Source organism: Poecilia mexicana, unplaced genomic scaffold (assembly GCF_051168715.1).
Source record: "Poecilia mexicana isolate PSO_F unplaced genomic scaffold, ASM5116871v1 scaffold_3, whole genome shotgun sequence".
NCBI lineage: Eukaryota > Metazoa > Chordata > Actinopteri > Cyprinodontiformes > Poeciliidae > Poecilia > Poecilia mexicana.
Window position 1 is genome coordinate 26,637,229 of NW_028263372.1, and position 20,217 is coordinate 26,657,445.

General features: G+C 38.4%; 1 protein-coding gene across 3 annotated transcripts; it reads left to right on the forward strand.

Annotated features, from left to right (window-relative positions):
- Window positions 1-19,825, forward strand: lpin1a (lipin 1a). Of its 3 annotated transcripts, XM_014991293.2 has the most exons (24): window positions 1-171; window positions 3,431-3,631; window positions 4,494-4,589; window positions 7,932-8,028; window positions 8,111-8,327; window positions 9,215-9,289; window positions 9,470-9,562; window positions 9,723-9,831; window positions 10,483-10,720; window positions 11,257-11,403; window positions 11,498-11,591; window positions 11,857-12,053; window positions 12,194-12,287; window positions 12,852-12,921; window positions 13,507-13,593; window positions 13,824-13,916; window positions 14,037-14,098; window positions 14,193-14,331; window positions 14,771-14,919; window positions 15,085-15,171; window positions 16,379-16,531; window positions 17,015-17,129; window positions 17,334-17,437; window positions 17,566-19,825. In XM_014991293.2, the coding sequence occupies exons 2-24, from the start codon at window positions 3,440-3,442 to the stop codon at window positions 17,735-17,737; spliced, it is 2,880 nt and encodes a 959-aa protein (XP_014846779.2). In that variant the 5' UTR covers window positions 1-171; window positions 3,431-3,439; the 3' UTR covers window positions 17,738-19,825. The 3 variants fall into 3 exon arrangements, with proteins under 3 accessions (XP_014846779.2, XP_087860506.1, XP_087860507.1); XM_088004380.1 differs by lacking the exon at window positions 13,507-13,593; XM_088004381.1 differs by lacking the exons at window positions 9,470-9,562; window positions 13,507-13,593.
- The last annotated feature ends 392 nt before the right edge of the window (window positions 19,826-20,217 follow it).

Sequence of the window (20,217 nt, forward strand, 5' to 3'; positions counted from 1 at the left end):
AACCATCAGCAGACAGAGAGGGTCTGCGATCAGATGTCAGGGAAACTGAATGATGCGGAACGTTACCGGTGATGTTTGATCCGGACTCTGACGCGCATTAACGCTGATGACAGAGTGGGAGGATTGAATGGCGGAAAGATCCCGGAGCGAAGAGCTGCGTCAATAAATAATGTAAGCAGAGAAAGGATGGCTACTGTGGGATGTTTACACCCCACATATTTCAGTGTTCTGCATCGCAGCTTCCTCGGAGCGGAGCTTCTAAGCTGAATTGAAGGCAGCTAAAATGACTGCAGGTTGCAGAACCTCTTCTATCTGTGTGTGTTTGTTTTGCGCTGATGCTTCGACACGCAGGCCACGCATCACACTGCATTGCTCACCAGCCCCGTGTAGATGCAACGTGCGGTTTTTGTTTTCTTTTTCTCTCTCTGTTCATAGTTAATTGTGCTGTCTGACGACCGTTTTAAAAACACTAAAATCCTAACAGAAGTGTTGCATTCCTCGGTGAAAGTAGTTGATAATTAATCTATTTGGAGAGAGTAATTTTGGAGCGTCAATCCACCTGCAGCTCCAGTTGGTGCGACTCAGGAGTTCATCATCTGTAAACCCGTGCAGTTTATCAGTGACCTCTTTCTCACCTCACCGTTAATAGTGGTGAAGCGTGTGACTTCATTTCAAGCTTTAGAGGAGAAAGAGTCTGTCCTCCGTTTAACGTGACTATGTTGTGGTGGTGAATTTAAATTATGTTAAATTTATGTAAAGATCTTTTTAAAAGCATTCTGCAGGATAAAATAACATGTGGTTTGTATGGTGATTGCCTATTACATAACAGAGGGACACTTTGATTGGCTGTGGTAGACGGGTGTCCTGGAAGAGTGGCCAAGGGTCTGGCTGCGTACAGTGCTTTGAAAAAAACATTCCACCCCTCACAGATTTGCTTTTATTTTGCACTTAGATGCTTCAGATAATCAGAGAAATGTTAGCATCATGCAAGATAACCAGAGAATATGCATAATGCACTTTTGAAATGCTTATTTTGTTTATTAAGGTAGAAAACAAGACTTTTCAACTGGTTGTGCCATCTTTGGTAACAACTACCATCGAGCTTTTGGGATAAATGGTTTTGATTGTTGTATTTCATTGTGGGGAAAATTTGGCCAAGAGAATCGTTTTAATTTGTTCTATTGGAGACTTTTCCAGTATGAAAGGCCTCCCACATTGCCTGGGACTCATTCAAGTCCAGACTTTAACTAGGCCGCTCCAAAACACAGCTGTCTTTAGAGCCATTCAGAGGTGGACTTCCTGTTGTGCTTTGGACCATTATTTTACTATAAACCAAGGACAGCTTAAGGTCATTAGTAGATGATTTTTGATCAAGAGGGCAATTTATTGCTCCATTAGTAAGGCATGTTTACGATGTCTGGATGCACCCCCAGACCATCATACAGCCACCTCCGTGCCATATGGTGCTCTTTTTCTGAAATTCTGTTAGTTTTATGCTAATGTCATAGGAGAAAAACCTTCCAACAGCTGCTTTGACCTTTGAACTCTCTGATGGATGTCATTTTTGCCTGTCTTTCCAAAACAATGTTGGTTTTTTACTCTTAGTTTATGACTTAACAAAGGGAGTGATTACTTTTCCACATGGTGCCAGATTATTTTTTTTTTCTCTTAAAAAATGTAATTATCTTTAAAACACTACACGGTGTGTTTATGCAAACTATCTTTGTCCACACCTGAAATGCGTTGACTGAAACATTGTAGACAAACATACAAGAACAGTAGAAGTCTAGGTAGAAAGGAAAGCTTATTCACATCTCTACAGAAACAAATACTAATTTTGTCAGGACTACAATTTGTAACAAGACATTAAGTAAACACAGGCAGTCTAGTCAGTGGTGTAGTTAAAGTCTCAGTTAGCCTTGAACTGATTGCACGGAGCGTTGAACTTTATCAGGACCTGTAAAGCAGTTCACCTCTACAATGGCTGTGCAAGATTGTGTTTTTCTGCGTTAGCACATGAATAGAGACATGCATGTGCACTTATGGGGCAATGTTTACAGTGAAAGCCGTGCATGCATGAATGGACATGTTATCAGGTTGTTGCTGCAGAGACAAAGACACTAAATGGACCAGGAAGTGAGAGTGAGGCAAACGGTCAGTTGCACAATCAGTGCCAAGCAAATCCGCTCCCAGTTGCTGAGCGTTCGGTCATGCCCAACATATCAACATGTTTATCCAGATAACAAAACAGCATTTCTTTTCCACACTAATGCAGCATCTCATGCCTCGACAACATCGTGTTTTTGTAAAATTTTAGAACTAACTTTCTTTCCATTTTGACTTTAACTTGATGAAAAGTTGCAATACTCATGACTCAGCTGTTCATTGTTTTTTTTCTTTGCCAGGCTTTTGTCACAGTTGCTTTGTTATAACAACCTGTGATGAGTAACTTGTCGGTCTGCTTGGCAACAGAAGTTCCTCAGACTTTGATTCTTGTTAAAAAAATCATCTTCATCAGAAGTGTTTCTTCGTGTCTTCTCGTAGCATGAAGCCACCTGTTCCCTTAGACATGCTGGATTGTCTGTGGATGTTTATGTAAACGCAGCAGTGTCTGAGTCAGCACACCTACCACAGATATCACGTAATCTTTGTTCTTGTACAGCTGTCTCCATCCTACGAACCCCTTTGTTACATTATACATAATAAATTTCACTCAGCTCTTTTTTGCTTTGTCTTAGTTCCTGCTATAGTTTCAGCAACTGTAGTTTATTTCACATTTTGTTTCCTGTGAGCGTGTTTTGTGTTATGTATTTTTCAGCATACATTGAAATAGATTATATTGTTCTAGACTGATAAGTAAAAAAAATATATAAATATCTAACATTTTTCTTTTTATTAAATCTGAATATCTTACGGGAAAGTTGCAATTTACACTTCGAGTTGAAGAAAATGTCCTACAGTCAAATTTTGTTATATATTATTGTACACAGTGGAAAAAAAAATATTTTAAATGCTCTATCTGTTGCTCTAATGTCTAATAACACTGCATGTTGCATGTTCATGACTTTGCTTGCATCTGCAGCGAAGCTTTAGCAATCTTCAAAGATTTTAAGATTCTGGAACAATAAGGCGTCTTCAGTCTCTTAGAGGTAATCTTGTCCCTGATTGACCGTGAAGAAGCGGTAGAGACATTTGACAATTTTATTTTTAGCATCTTTTTCCTGAGGCAAGAACATCTACATGCACAGATGAATAAACATACTCCTCACAAAGTAGCATCCCAAGAGTGAAGAAATGGATTCGAAAACATTGTTGTTGTTTTTTGTAGGCAGGAAAAAGTTTCTCTCTCTCTGTCTGACTTACACGTAGATCATTAGCATGTTGATAAACTCTATAAATCAAAGGACTAATTACACGTCTTTATTTCCAGCTACAGACCATGAACTATGTGGGTCAGCTGGCGGGCCAGGTGTTTGTGCAGGTCAAGGAGCTGTACAGGGGGCTCAACCCTGCAACGCTGTCTGGATGCATTGATGTCATTGTGGTCCGGCAGCCGGACGGCTCGCTGCAGTGCTCCCCGTTTCACGTCCGCTTCGGAAAGATGGGTGTGCTGCGGTCCCGTGAGAAAGTGGTAAGAGTCTCCTTGTTTTACGTTCACATCTAGTTGTGTTTTCTGTATGCTGTTTGTTAGAGGTGGTGTGTACGGATACAAGTAATGTTACAGGATAAAAAATAAAAATAAAACCAGCAACAGTATTCTTATGTTTATCTTATCATTTCTTTTATTTTCACAACATTTGCAGTATAAAACGTAAAAATGACTTTGACATTTTTCACTATGTAAAGGTGCATGTCTAGTACCACTTTATCAAGCAGTTCATTAACAAATTCCCTGCTAGATTATTTTCAATTATTTATTATTTTTAATTCTAATTTTACAAAGCTAAACTTCAATATATTTTATTGAAGTTTAATGTGATGGACCTACACTAAGTACTGCACTATTGTGAAGTTGGATATTAATGATACATATAATCCTTTTTGAAAATCTAAATTTGAAAAGACAGAGACTTTGCTCCTTCCCCCAAAATAAAATTCAAGTGCCAATTGTGTGTGTAAGTCACCAAATTAATAAATCCGCAGTGTGTAGTTTAATCTCATTATACGTCCAGCTATTCTCTGAAAGTCTAAGGGTTTTTTTGTTGTTGTGTGCATTGGCGAAAAACAACATAGTAAAGGTCGAGAAACACAACAGCCAGGTGAGGAATACAGTTGTAGGAAAGTTTAAAGCAGGATTAAGTTATAACACAGGATCTCTGGACATTTCTGAGAACAATCCATTGCTCCAAAATGGAGTAAGCCACAAACACAAACATTACATTACAATGGTTGCATCATACCTCAACTAAAATGTTTATATTTCCATAGGAGTAAAGTAAATTTCAGGGAGTTGTTTGGAACAGGCTAAGGGTCAACACTTTTGTTTCTCATAGGTGGACATAGAGATTAATGGAGAGCCAGTTAGTTTGCACATGAAGCTTGGAGAGAATGGAGAGGCTTTCTTCGTCACGGAGACTGAGAACACACTGGTGAGTGATGACTGACGGATTCATTACTGCAGTTCAATAAACACGAGCAATTATAGCGCAGAACACAGCGTAACTTGTAGACGTAGGTTTTCACTGCCTGAAATAACACACAGATGAGTGTGATTAGTTCCTGCCACCTTTTACAGTTTTAACTCCTTTACAATTCACTGTTTGATCTGTCGCTACAACTTGTTATTTTAACTGCCGTTCCTGCCCAGACAAGCCTGGAAAATCCAGAAAAGCATCCTTGGGCATTTTGTTTTCTACATGAAGCTGTCAGAGAAGGGACATCCTATCAAAAACTATTTAACATCCTTCCATTTGATTATTCTCAAATCTTTGTCATGGTTTGTTTTGCTCAAATATGGTAAAGTTTTGAATATTGTATCAGAAGCATACAGAGGGGCCTTAGTCCAAGTGAGAACAATAATATTGTTGCTTACTCATTAGTTAGATGGTGCTTTTGAACATCAGATGAGACATAAATCCACAAGCATACTGAGCAGATATTTTGAAATTTCCGGTGTCATTTTGGCTTTTATTCTCTTATATTCCTGGAAGAAATTACTCTAACTAGTAAGAAAGAATCAACAACTCAATCAAACTGGTTTATCTAAAAACACCCAGAGAGAGTCCAAAGTGTTTTAAGATGTCACCCTGCTGCAATCAATCTTTATGCTTCCGCAATACATGTCATATGTTTTATCTTAAGTTTTACTTACTGAGTGAATATCAAGGAAATAATTATATCAGCCTCAAACAGATACATTTTTACATATGTATATAAAATGCGAAAAATAAGTGTTTGAAATAACAGCGTAGTCGATGAGTCAATGTAACGTTAGCATCACACACCTAAAAGCTTTGCTCAGTAGCTTTGTGACCAGGGCAGGTCAGATGCATAACAAAGCCACTGCCAGGCTCCACCAGGCCAGCAGGGGGCGACCGAGAGCCTTTGGATTCTCACGCAGGAAAAATGTCAGAACGTATTTTTGTGGTTGCTTTTAGATTTTGGACAAGAAAAAGAGACTTTTGTGCTTGATTTATCCCCGCCCCTCTCCCCCCAAAAATATTAGATTTAAAAGAATTCTACATTTTTTAACTAATTCTGAAGAATCATCAAAACATATAACTTGCTTAGATTTTTTAAAGAACTGACACATACTGTGTGTAAACATGCAGTTTTACATTAGCAGCATCACAGTGTAATGCTTTGATTTTAGTTGATTTGAACAAATTCTACAGTTTTTCTTTACATCATTTATATCTTAAAAATATCATCATAAGTTCACTCTATGATATTTAATTAATAGATAAATGTTGCCTGACTTGTTAAGTCTAAAATATTTTCTAAATACACAATGCGCATATAATTAAACAAACTGATTCCCTGGTAATTAGTAAAATGTTGTCTTTTGGACAGTGGCGTCCAAACGTAAATCCTGCATGGGGCCTGGTTCGACACAGACCCGGCTCTGCCTTTGATAATGAGAGAATGTGTCTGGAAATGTAAGCAGGGCTTATTGCGAAAAAACAGATTCAACTGAGAGCATGTTGGCACTTATCCACTTCGCTTTTAGCTATGTGGAATAAGACAACAGAAAAAAGTACTCTAGCGCAGTAACATTTTAGGCACACTATCACCGGGGAATCCTGTTACATGGAGGCATTTGCAGCTGTAATTCTGGCTTAACAGGAAATAGACTAAGCTGGAGACACTTGTGTTTACTTTGAAATTAGTTTTGAGTGAAAGATAAGGATGCATGAAGGTTAGAGAGGAGCACTGGAGGTGGAGTTTGGCAGAGGGGCAGCGAAGAGGAGTGGCTACAACTTTTCTGGAGGAAAACAAAGCCAGCCCAACTCTACTAATGGGATAAACAAACGTGAGCAGTCACAATTACGTTAGTGGCACCACGAGAAGAGTTGTCTGCTTTCCTGAATGCAGAGTGATTTGGAAAAGGCGATTATTAGAGGGGATGAGCAGCTTCTAAAACTTAAGTTTTGTGTACATAGGTGTATATAGGAAGTGAGTTTGAATTTTCCTGTAAATAAACCATACTGTTCTGCTCAGATGTAGCTTTAAATCCTCTCCTTCTCTCAGCCCTCCCTTTACAGAGTGGAAAACTGCCAGAGACCTATTTATAGTTCTGACCAATTCACTCTCTGTGCCTTGTGTGTTCACACACAGAAATTCGCTGGTCACTGATCTGTGCAGACAGGACAGACAGGGGGACAGAGGATCAGACAGACGTACTGTACGTCATCTAAAAGCGGATCATAGCTTTCTGTTGGATGAACAGGTTTAGGAGGACCTTAGGGGACAGCTTGAGGAACTTTTAAATTTACATATTTTATGTGTCTTCGTTTTGCCCTTTCCCCCAGTTCTAATCAAAAGTTTCACATATTGAAGGAAAAAACTGTTTTTTTGTTAAAGGACTATGTGGGATCAACCCCAGACATCTTTTTCACTCCTACTCACCCGCTCTCCCTCCCTTTATCTACTCCTCAGGGTGTAAAATTAAACTTCGGGACTTGTCAGGACTTATGCATTTACAAATAATGTAGGTCCCTCTTGTGAAACCCCCCTCACCCTCCCAAAAAAAATAACATCATTGAATGTATCTCTCTATGTTCATATTGTAATTTTCTTAAGTATTTATATTAAATGTCATTGACTTATATGAAAAAAACTATTTATTTAGCTCAAACCATCACTTTTTTATTTAGCTTCATTTAAATCAAGTGTCTTGTTAGTAAAAATTCAGCTGCCTTTGGAAGAAAGGCAGTAAAGGTTTGAGGATGGAAAGTTAGAAGTGAATAAAAAGTCTGAGCTCAAACTGGATCTGGACTGGATGCTCCCAGGTGGGACAGATGTCAGTGCAGACGTGTTTTATCCTTGCATTGTGTGCATTCAGAGGACTGCTTCTATTCCTTTCCCAACTGAATGAGTTAGCCTGCACTACGGCATGTGTGCAGCCAAGCACACATGCCGTAGTGTGTGCTTGGCATGTGTGCTTGCCAAGCACTTCGTGTCCCCTATTTATCTCCCCCCACCCCCACCGTGATTTAGCTAATCTTGGCTCAAACGCTAAATCTCTCCGGATTTTGTCAAATCCGGTGGTGAGTGAAAGCTTCTGCCCATCTCCTGTTCTTTCAGCACATGACAAAAATCACATTGGCCATAAAACAGAGTTCCAGAACAATTTCAAATATTTGCAGTTTCACATATATTGCAGCCCAGAACATGATTCATTGTACATTTTTAACACCTCACCAGTCTCTGTGAGCTGTTTTTGCTCAGTCGAAGAACTCAAATGATAAAGGCATGCCTCCTGTCAACAGGAAGTGGTACCATCCTACCTTGCAACTTCGCCCATCATGACAGTGGGAGAGGAGTTGATGCAGACCGAACTGGGCAGGGGTGCTTCTCACCATCATGGTACGTTTGGCTAAAAATAAAGGATGGGATTTGTCATTTTGAGAAAAGAAAAATATTTATGCTGCTCTCTTTTATCACACAGACAACATCCCCTGCAGCACACTTCCTGTCCAGAGCCTGGGGCCGCAAGATGGAGCGACATCGAAGAAAAGGAGGAAGAGGAGGAGGAAAGCAAGGCCAGAAGGAGGAGGGGGTGCAGGAGGGAGGAGAGAGGACAGTGGGGAGGAGTTCTCAGAGGATGAAGACATGTTTACTATTGATCTGAGTTCAGATGAGGAGAAGGACGGGGACAGCAGCAGGTGAGTGTGGGGACATGGAGTGCAGCCATTTTTAATCACGAGATTAAATATCACGAGATCACTGTGGATCAGTTGGTTCAGACACAAAGTCCCATTAAACCAGCAGTTTCCACTTTTCTGTAAAGACTTTGAAATGTGCTCATAAACTAGTGTTTCTCTAAAAGCAACAATCTTAATACAAAACGCCCCTTAAGGTCAAGAAAAGAAGGATTTTCAACATGTTTTTTTAACACTGAGCTAAAGAAAATTCCCTTCAACAGTTTTAGCTTTCAGATATTTTATCTAGACAAGCAGTCATTAAATCTATGAAGAATAATACCGTTTGTTGTTGCCGCCTGCTGTCGTTATCATTTCAACAGAACAAGTCATTTAAAAATAATTATGGACTTCAAGCCTGCACCTGCTAGTGTTTACTTTAGAAATGTTTTCTATTTGAAGGATCTGTTTTTGTTGATTTCACTCCAAGGATTAGTCCTGCTCTCACGATATTCTCATTTCTTTTACATTGTGGATCACTCACTCACTGGCCGCCCTTATTGCAATGGTCTGAGGCCATTTTTAGAAAGTCCAACCACAACTGTGAGCTGGGAAAATTCCCAAATCCCTCAAAGACATGAAGGAATGTGCATTAATAGTTTCCTTCTCCTCTGACTTAAAGTCACTCAGTGCAGTTTTTAAATGCATGGATTCAGTTAAGCAAGACCAGTTTGAATTCCAGAGTGAAAACATAATAATATTACTTGTAGTGATAATAGCTCTGGATCTCTTGAAACATTTGTGGAAAAAAATCAGTTTGTGTACTTATTCCTGCGTGTGTGTGCGTGCGTGTGTGTGTGCGTGCGTGCGTGCGTGCGTGTGTGTGTGTGTGTGTGTGTGTTTGTGATCAGACCAGTGTACAATGATCTGGATCGTACAACCAACACCAATTCATACCACATGACGGAGTGGACTGAATCACAGAGGTATCACTTTGACACAAATGTGATCATAAAAGGGTGGGACAAATGTCCCACCCTTTTATGCTTCTTCCAAGGTGTTTTTTTATGACAGCATTTATGTTTAGCCTCAGTTTGCTTTAGCTTTTCTGATTCTCATTTCCTTTTTTTTCATTTTTTGTGTGTTTTACATTCCCCCTAATGAAGTAACATGATTAAGAAGACTCTCTCCATCCATCCATCCTTTGGTCTGTCCATCTCTTGTCCTCAGAGCACGTCTCACTGTTCCTCCCTTGCTGGGTATCATCTTCATTTTTTTCTCTTTCTGAATGAAAATACTGAAACTGACATAATAAATCAGCTTTTGTACAGATTTGAAGAATATGCTGTTTTCTTATAACATACAACAGTATATTATGCTTGGTCCTAATGTTGTGTCTTGTGAAATGTACTTGTACAGCAGTCCAGATGACTCAGCATCATCAACACCGAAGAGTGACTCAGAACTGACCAATCAGACAAATCCTGAAATTCTGTGGACCTGGGGCGAGCTGCCACAGGCTGCACAGGTATACACACACTGACAAAGGTTAGATTAATCACTTGGAGCTCATCATGAAATATGAGTGGTTAAACGATCAATGGAAACATGCAAAAAGAAGAAAAGCAATATACCTTTTTATATTATTTAAAAAGGTATAAATTAAGTTAGAATGCCACTTTGAATACATTTTCTTATACTCTTTTTACATTGTTGTGTTGTTTTTGGAGATCTTGTCTTATTTCCTGTCAGAATCAAATGTCCTGCTTGAACAGAAATCATTTTAAGTCTAAATCAGCCAAGGATGTGAATAATCTTGGGCAAATCTGCATATCTAAAGCATCAGTGGTGTATTCATAGTGGAAACACATTTATATGTCTTGCCTATAATTCCAGGAACCAGTAAGCAGAACTACGTATTTTTGCTTACTTGCTTTATTTAAACTCAAGCTTTAACTCTGAACATCTTGCTTGAGTATTTCTACAAACAAATCCATATTTAAATAGATACAAATAGGGATAATCAGCAATAAGAAAGTTACAGCTACTCAGCAGGAACAGTTTGTCTCTGAACTGATTAAACTTACAAGTTTAGGCTTTAGAGGGCATGCAGTAATATGAAACTGGGAACAAAAACAAAAACGCAAACTCCAGAGTGAAAAATCTTCCTTCTTTCCAGCCATCCTTCCTTGCTTCTCGCCAGAAGCAGGACTCAGCTGCGGCAGTCTCCATCCCGCTGACTGCAAGCAGCCACTTCAGAGCCATCACGGAGACGGGGTCAGCCCCGGAGGGTCCCTGTGGCTCAGAGTCAGCCCAGGCCACTGCCGCTGACGGGACCATGGACGTAGAAGGAAACAGCTGTGAGCCCAGGCTGAAGTTAACGATTACATCGGAGCAGAACTCTGGAGAAGAAAATGGTAAACAAAACGTTGGTTTCTGCAGTGGGACAAAAATAATTATTTCAGTGATCAAACCTTTGAAATGATTGCAATATTTTGGTTACATGTGACAGCCAAGTGGTGCCATGTAAAACATTTCAAAAGTGAAATATGTATGCTTTGATTTTATTATTTGTCAGTTTACAAGGTGTAATGTGCTCAATTTAACCTTTACTGACCTCTAGTGGCTATTTTATACCCTGTTATGTAGTATGTCCATTGTATGCCAAGAGTAAAATTAGAATTTGTTTAAATATATATGTATATAATTAGGCTTTTATTCTGGTGTGTTTGGAAATTTGAGGTTTGTTGTTCTTGTCTTTATGGGGTTGTGATTGTGAAATGCTAGTTTGCAAAATAATGTTGGATCAAAAACCTCTATGCTAGCTTTTACAAAGTTTCTGTCATTGCCCTGAGACAGTATCAGCAGCCACAGTTATGTAGGTTTTGGTAAATGTAGTTTCATTCGCTTGTTTTCATCCTTCAGTTGGTTTCTGCTGTTTTTTCCCATGCAGTCAAAGAGGCTGAGAATGTCGGCCAGTCGTCTATGGAGGTGGAGACCGCTTGTTCGGTGTCCCTAAAGTCTCTCCCCGGTCATCTAACTGAAGAAAGTTCAGGAGGAAGTCCTGTCAGAAGTACTGATTCACCATCGAAGAGGAAAGGTAGTGGCTGCCTTTTGCATAGCCATAAACAATTCAGATACCATATTTTGTATGGGTGCTATAAATAAAAAAACGTAATCTTGTCTTGTTTTAGAAAAACGAAGCCAGCATCTGGGGGCTGATGGCGTATATCTGGATGACATTACGGGGCTGGAACCTGAAGTTGCTGCGCTCTACTTCCCGAAAAGGTAAATTTTATTCAGGTGTTGATAGTCAGTCCAACATCCAATCTATTTAATTTTTGACACTCTTGTTTCAGTGTTTGGTAAACTTAAGTATAATTTTATAGCAAAAGGACTTCTACATGTTTGAGAATTTATTTTTGTGAATTTAATTTTTTACATATACTCTTAATCTTGTAGGCGATATAGTATTATGAGAATACTATAATCGACTTAATAAAAGTTTTACAGAAAAATCCTTTAGGATAACTGCATGTGTCTGTCTCGTCAGTGATGGAGGAGGCAGCTCTACGAGGGGGGACTCAGAGATTATGATGGACGAGAGGAGCACCAACCAGTCCCCCCAGTCAGTGGGCAGCAGTGGCGTGGACAGCGGAGTGGACAGTTTGTTGGACCAGATAGCTGACCTGCCTCATGTTGCCATCTCTTTGTGCGGAGGACTGTCAGACAACAAGGAGATCACGAAAGGTAGGAAAATGGACCGTGAATATTCTGTATGCTTTTTGCAGAAAAAAAAAAAAATTCTTGTGTTAATTACTGTGTGTTAACCCTGTTTTTGTTCATCAGTTTATCCTCTTCCTATATTGTGTGTGTTTTTTAAACCACAGAGCAATTCCTGGACAGAGCAGTTTCTTACCAGCAGTTCTCAGAGAACCCGTCTATTATAGATGATCCTAACCTGGTGGTCAAAGTTGGAAACAAGTAAGCGTTGCTCTTTCAACAAGTTCATGTTTCATTTGGGAAAACATGATTAAAGATTTCAAAATAGTCAGCCATCATATCTGGGAAGCACTGTTTTTCAAACGTGTCTTAATATTCCTGACATCTTTAAATGAATACTCATAGCTAATAATCAATCAATCAATCAATCAATCAATCAATCAATCAATCAATCAATCAGTCAATCAGTCAATCAATCAATCAAATTTTATTTGTATAGCAGATTTCAGCAGCAAGGCATCTCAAAGTGCTTTACATAATTAAAATAAAAATAAAAACTGAATAAGCAGTGAAAAAGAGAGAGATTTTGAAAAAGATTAAAACAGATAAAAAGATATAAACATTATTAAAAGTAAAGATAAAAATTCAGAGTTTTAGCAGAGCGACAAAAATAGCAATGTGTTTTGAATACCAAGTGTAACTCTTAACTTTGAACTGGGATTTTCAGAAGTTATAACCCAAATATTTAATATTCTGAGCATTTTTTTACCTTAACTAAATAAGTTTTTTGAAATGCTCTTTATCGCCCTCTGTGGTGTGTTGTAGGTACTACAACTGGACCACGGCTGCTCCTGTTATGCTGGCTATGCAGGTCTACCAGAAACCCCTGCCACAGGTAAGAGCAACACAAGGTTGGAAAAACAAGACGCCCCATTTATTTAGCATTGCAAATGCTAAGGAAAGTATTACATATAATTTTATTAAGATGTAGTCTCAGTGGTATAAAGTATTTTTGCTTCCGTCATTTAAAGCATCGGTTAGTTATTTTGCTACAATGGATCATTTTGCTAACATTTTTTGCACAGATTTTGTTGCAACCCTCTGCATTACATGTCCCCTGTGCACGCCCAGCATTTTGCCTCTGAATATAAAACCTTTCGCTTTTGCTTCAGTTATTGTCAGTATAAAAACTAAAAATGAACGCATGCCTCTGCAGTCATTTCTGGCTCTCAAATACATTGATTTCATCTTAAGTGACATCAGATCTAGGTGGTTGACGTGAATCATTTGTTTTTAAATATCTGGCATTACCCCAAGTGCTTTGAACTATTATTAGAAGATCGCATCAGCAGTGTAATATTGCTTTAAATCTGTTTTCCTGGCACTGAAATAACGTCATGTCTTTTTGCTCCTTCTTTTTTCCCCTTCATTTACATAATTTCTCTCACTTACCATCAAATTGGCATTTGTGTTCACCAAGTGCTGGTGTCTGAGTTATGTTTTTTCTGTTTTTGGCCTCTTCTCATACTGCTTCCCTGGTCTGTTTGGCTCCACCACTTCAGAGCCTGTACGAATTTCTGCTGTTTCCTGGCTGTTGATCAGAGCATGTCTTTTCTTGTCTGATTCTGTTTTCCGTGTTGTTTTTCTGTTCTCCTTGCATGGCTGTGTGTTAGTGCGGAATAATTGGGGTTCAGTTATCTCTTTCCTACTTCTTTCTTTCTTTTCTGGCTGTCATTCCTGTGCTTGTGCTAGTACATTTCCAGTCATTTTTGAGTTGTATGGCATCATTTTCCTCAGGCCTCGGTGGAGAATATCATGAAGGATAAGATGCCTAAGAAAGGAGGACGCTGGTGGTTTTCATGGAGACGGAGGAACAGTGACTCTAAGTCGGTCAGTCCGCAGACAGACACATTATTCTTTTCTGATTAGTTTTGGGGAAATAATGCCAACAGAATCAGAGGATATAATATTTCAGCTTACTGAGTTAGCTCTGATCTCTTTGCCCTTCAGGAAACAGCTGCAGAAATGGGAGAGAGAGAAGATGGCTCACTCACTTTGACCTCAGTGAACTGGTGATTTTTCCCACCTAATGACATGGTCACTTTATTCTCTCGCTTTAAAATCAGTTTTCCTGTTTAACCAAACTCGGTGCCTTGAATGTCTTAGTTTGAAAGATGACTTCTCCTCAAGCGACGAGGACCACGCATCATGCATTCAGACGCCAGAATCCTTTCAGCCGGAGCCTGTTTTAAACTCCACCGGTGTGTGTTATAAGAAGACTCTACGGCTTACGTCAGACCAGCTGGTACTGTAACTGTCTTCAATGTTATTTCTGTTTTGAGGTTTTATAACAAAGAGAATAATATTTTACCAAAAAAAAAAAAAAAAAAAGCAATGAACCGCAGGTTAAATATTTAAAGTACATTTTAAGTAAAACCATGCAGTTTACGACCTTCTCAAGAAAATATTTTTCCTGCATTAGTGTGATTTCCTAGTGGAAAGACTGCAAAACTGAGCCTTTATCTAAAAAAAAAGCCTTAATTTAAAATAATTGTTGGCCAAAGTTGTAGAGAGTCGGTGCTGAATCTCTGGAGCTCCAAGTTTATGACCTCGATTGTGTTAAACGTTTGGGATGCCTGTGCAAAGCACATAACACTAAATAAATTACTTCTAGAAATCCATTTACACTTCTTTATCCTGTGCTTTGCATAACTTCCTGAATTGTGGTCTGTTTGTTTTTATAGGCTAGCCTGCAGCTAAAGGAAGGGCCCAATGAAGTGGTGTTTAGCGTAACCACCCAGTATCAAGGCACCTGCCGCTGTCATGGCACAATCTACCTTTGGAGCTGGGATGACAAGATTATCATCTCAGACATAGATGGAACCATCACCAGGTAAGAAGCAGCAAGTCATCTGCCATCAATAATCATTTCCAGCTTGTTACCAGTAGATGGCAGGTTTTCCACGAGTTGTTCCTCTGTTGAGGTTTGTTTAATGCAGGTTTGGTGTGTAAAGTTTGAGCTTAATCATTGTTGTGTCTGTGTCACAATGTGCTTCAGGTCCGACACTCTTGGCCACATCCTTCCCACACTGGGTAAAGACTGGACCCACCAGGGGATTGCACGGCTCTACCACAGAGTCAGCCTGTGAGTCTTGCCTAAGAATTGTCCGTTTTGTCGTTAGGTGTGCACTCCAGTCGTGTGACTTGGAATTGAGTGAGACTTCAGTCACAAATGCAATGATATTCGACTTGATGAACTCAAAAGAAACTTTGGACTCGACTCAAACTTCCATAACAGTTGGTTCTGACTTGTGCTTGGACATGAGCCATTTCACTAGAAAATACCAAATGCCAAACACAAACTGTTACATGGAATTGCGCCTGGTGTGCTACAATGGAACACCTGGCACACAATCCAGCTGCTGTGCCTCTTTGGCCATTTGCCAATATTTCCTCCTCCAGTTTCTGACACGCTTCATTCTCCAGGTTGTTTACCTTCACTGCGACTCTCTGCACTGTGAGCCTGAACCAAAGTCAGTCCAATCAGCAGCAATAATCATCTAATGTAATGAGCTTGATCGTTTAAATAATCCTACTTGCTGTTCTAATGATCTGATACTCGTTCAATATCGTAAAAACAGGTTGCAAGTGATTAACTGGGAGGTAATCTTCATTTTGCATAGAAATAATTTTTTTCATTATTATTGTCATAAATACGTCTCCCCATTTTTTTTCCTCAATTTTTTCCACTTACTGCTTGATCTGGCAAACAAAAACATCTTTAAAAATAACTTAAGACTCTCAAACGTGCTAATTGTTACTCTGTGATTCGACAGCATATTTAGTCAATCACTTATTTAAGATTTGAAAATAAAAGTTTAGACTCAAGTTAGGACTTGCATGTCTGTACTTTGGAATCAGTTTGGGACTCTAATGTGTTTACTTGGTACTTGACTCGTGACATAGATGGAAAGACTTGAGGCGTACTTGTGCCTTGCAAAACAATGACTTCGCTCCACCTCTGATCTTTAAAATATAATAAATAAGATTTCTGCTTGTTCACCACACATTTTTAAGTGTATACTAAAAGGAAACACTAGACCTGAAATGTAAACAGTTCATTTAAGAGGTTTGGAAAGGGAACTTCTTAAGGAGACGGAGGCACATTTCAAGGTATCAAAATGATGCAAAGTAAAATTTCTTTTAAGATATTTTTGATATACACAGCAATTTTATAACAACTGTAGATAAATGATTGTGCTATAACATGCCATTTAATATTTTTATATAAAGAGTTGTTTTGTTTAGTTTGATACTGTGTTTTGTAACTGAATCATCTTTTTCTGTCACAGAAACGGGTATAAATTCATGTATTGCTCAGCTAGAGCGATCGGCATGGCTGGGATGACGAGGGGCTACCTGCACTGGGTTAATGAAAGGGGAACCATGCTGCCTCTGGGCCCGGTTCTGCTCAGCCCCAGCAGCCTCTTCTCTGCCTTTCACAGGTCTGTGAACTAGACTCAAGTAATCAGCAAAATGTACGGTCATATTTATTAATATATGTTGTTATTATTCAGCGGCTCAGTTCCCTGAAACACAGTACACAGGTTTCATCATGTGCAGCACTTTGAATTGGCTTGTTGCTGAAATGTGCTCTACAAATAAACTTGCCTTGCCTAAGATAATTACACACAGTGATGTGTTCAATCCTTCATTACTGTTAATTATGTTGATTTTCAGCTTGCAGGTAGTGAAAACACGACATTTAAAATTAGAATATTACATCAGACCAATAAAAAATATACAGTAATGTAGTCCTTTGTGAAAAGCATGTTTAATACCTGCCTAATAATTGTTATCTTTTAAAGTCCATCAGAATGTGACATTTAATTTATTGAATAGGACTGTGTGTACAGCTTATAGTAAGGCTGGACAGTATCGGGAAAGTATTCGAAATATAATATTCCCTCAAAACTCTGTGTTTTCAGGGAGATTATTGAAAAGAAACCAGAATTGTTCAAGATTGAGTGTCTGACGGACATCAAGCATCTTTTCTACCCGAACACTGAACCTTTTTATGCCGCTTTTGGGAACAGAGCCACGGTAAGAAACCTGAACACGCACAGTCGCAAACTGTGTACAGCCATTTTCTGATTACACTGAGACCCCTTGATGTCAGCTTTGAGTCAAGTTTCAATTTCTAAAATATTTGACAAGCACAATGAAAGCTAATTTTGTTTTTTGGTTTTTGTATTTTGAACGAAAGGAATAGATGTTTTGGTGCTGATTGAGAATGTTTGATTCCAGGATGTGTATTCGTATAAGGAAGTCGGCATTCCTCTGAACAGGATTTTCACTGTCAACCCAAAAGGAGAGCTGGTACAGGAGCATGCCAAAACAAACATTTCCTCGTAAGTAATACCCGCTGTTTGTTTCTAATTTCCATTGATGTGATTTCACTAAAAACACTCTTGCAGTTTTAAGCTTTTAAAAAATATATAAAATCTTGTTTTTATGGCTGCGTCTTTGTTCCTTTAAGATTTGGACGCCTGTGTGAGATGGTCGACCACGTTTTCCCGGTCCTGCTTCAAAACGAGGAAGCAGAAATCCCCTCCTCTGATAGTTTTGATCAAAACACTGACTGGAGGAAACGGTTGCCTGACAGTAGCAGTCATGAGGAGGATGAGTCCCAGCCTATTGAGGCAAACTGAAGAAATAAAACAAAAACATTGGATCTTCAAGACTGCAACTTTGGCTTGTCCTGGTCATGATGACAGTATCAGAGGTTCACATCTGAGATCAGAGGTGAACTGAGATGGAAACCGGCCCTGAGGATTTTCCTCTAAAAATGGACAATGAAAACAGTTCCTACGCTAAAACATTACCTATAGGTAATTGTGACTGCTCGTGTAAAATAAATGAATGTATGTATAACTATGTAAGCAGAATAACTAAATAAGTACAAAGTGGAAATAATAATTAAGGGAAAATAGGGACTCATTTTCAGGAAAAATAATTGTGGAAAAGGGAAGTTTTGGGAAAAAAGACAGAAAAATGAACCTGATGCATTTCAACAAAAGGTTGAGAGTTCCTCACAAAGTAAAACTAACACATGGTTTAAAGCACATATGTAAAAGTGTACCATCTCTCTCTCACACACACACACACACAGACACACACACACACATACCACTGCAGGAAAATGTTTACCTCCTCTTTTTTTTCAGTCCCACAGACCTTTTCATTTAGATTAACACCAATACAGCTGAACAATAAAACAACATTTCCTATGTTATAATGTAATATGTAACTTTAGGTTCTTATGCAGTATCTCCACGTTTTCTTCAGGAAAGAATATTGACATTTTTACTCAACACTGGCAACTTACCACCAAATATTATGCAGACACAAAATGCAGCTTAGTGTGACCTCATGCACATGTGAATCTCCTAGACCTCTCAAACACAGCGTTACACGACAGCCATCCAAGTTATGCAAAAAAAAAGAAAAAAAACACAGGTATTGTTTTCTATGACAACAACCTCCTCTGCAGGTGCGACTAAATATTCGTGGTATTTTGACCGTGCTACTGTGACAAATTTGTCTAGTTTTCTGTTATCGTGTTCAAGATAAATGCAGGACAATGCAAACAATGTTGTGTAACATGTGGTAACTTGTGAGAATGTAATATATAAATTACACAATATTCTAATGACTAATGTTCATCAATGCAATTTTTTTTATGTTTATGCAGGTCTGAGTAAATGTAGAGTTTTGTAATGTACAGAGGCAGATAAGTAAAACCATGTGTCCATCCTGTTGTTGTAAAAAGAAAAGACAAACAGTGCATATTGTTGTGTCAGCATTTCTTTTCCATTCTTTATTATATATGTATGTGATGCAGAAGCCTTGCTTTGTGTGTAGCTCAAACAGGGAGAAAACCACTGTAAATAACATAAATGTTGTTTGGTAGACTACCCAAAGTTGCAAAAGATTTTGAGATGTTGTGCACCATGCAGTGTTTTTTTCTTTTATTGTATTTTTATTTTTATTTTTTTACTGGTTCTCATTCAGCAGCAGCTATTTAGTACATTGTTGAAGCCACTTTCTGAGTAAAGCTGCAGTGTTTTATCAAATGTTTCCTACTAGTTCCTCTGGCCTCCAGTTATACATCTAGTTGACTGAAATGTCCCGGTATATTTCTTTACAAAAGGAGCAATAGTAAAAGAGCAACTCTTTTTATATAAATCAACTTTATAAAAGGAATCACAGTAATGTCTTTGCTTTTACTTTTATTATGCAAACTATTGTTTAGTAAAAGGTTAGAGAGGAATCCAGTTAATATTCTCCCAGCTGATCATGATTATGTTGTGTTGTCGTTTAATAATTGGACGTCCTGCTTTAGGTCTGGTGATGAATTAATCAGGACTTTACCCTTTAAGTTAAGTGAGATATTAACTATGAAAGAGGCATGTGATGTATGAGCTGTTTTCAATGTTAAAGATCAAATAACAATCGCATTTTAGAGATCTGCTTTTACTTTTAGAAAGTGGAAAAACTTAATTAAATCAGTGACTACAACTTCTTCTCAAATTATCTTGTAATTGTCATGTTTTAATTCTTTCTGTGAAAGATTATTTAAAACTTAAAACATTCTTTCGGTCTCTCTTTATTTCCAGTTAACTTTATCACATGTAAAGATTGCAGTTTTTAAGGCAAACAACAGTTTTACTCAACGTGTCGTGAAAACTGTTCTTTGCAATCCAGTCTAAAATGTAGAATAAACAATTTTCAGAAAACTATTGTTCCAATTTGTGTGATTTATTCAAGCATGAATATGAATATACTTTGTCTCTTTTTTCCTTCTCATCAGAGCATTCCTCACTTTTGCTGGATTTATATAACTCAAATCTGCATTAATCTGCGCCGACAAGCAAAATATGACGTTTCTGCAAATGCAAATATAGACTTGAGAGAAAAAGAGACATAATTTTCGTGCCTGGAAACAACACATTCTTCTAAATCAGTACTATCCTCTTTAAAGTCACTGGCCTCTGGTGCTTTTTCTTTCCCACACTACTTTTGCATGCATTAGCATTTCTTTACGCCTCATGAGCAGAGAACCTCCAGAGTGAACAGATGTATCAGTTTTACAAAAACAGGAAATCGTCTCTTGTTGCTTTGAACTCTC

What these genes read in the sequence shown, in the direction of transcription:
- lpin1a (XM_014991293.2), top strand. Translation starts at nt 3,440, where the DNA reads ATGAACTATGTGGGTCAGCTGGCGGGCCAGGTGTTTGTGCAGGTCAAG. An exon ending in GAGTGGACTGAATCACAGAG is followed by an intron (nt 9,290 to 9,469) that starts GTATCACTTTGA and finishes CCCCTAATGAAG; the next exon opens with TAACATGATTAAGAAGACTC. An exon ending in CAACAAGGAGATCACGAAAG is followed by an intron (nt 12,054 to 12,193) that starts GTAGGAAAATGG and finishes TTTAAACCACAG; the next exon opens with AGCAATTCCTGGACAGAGCA.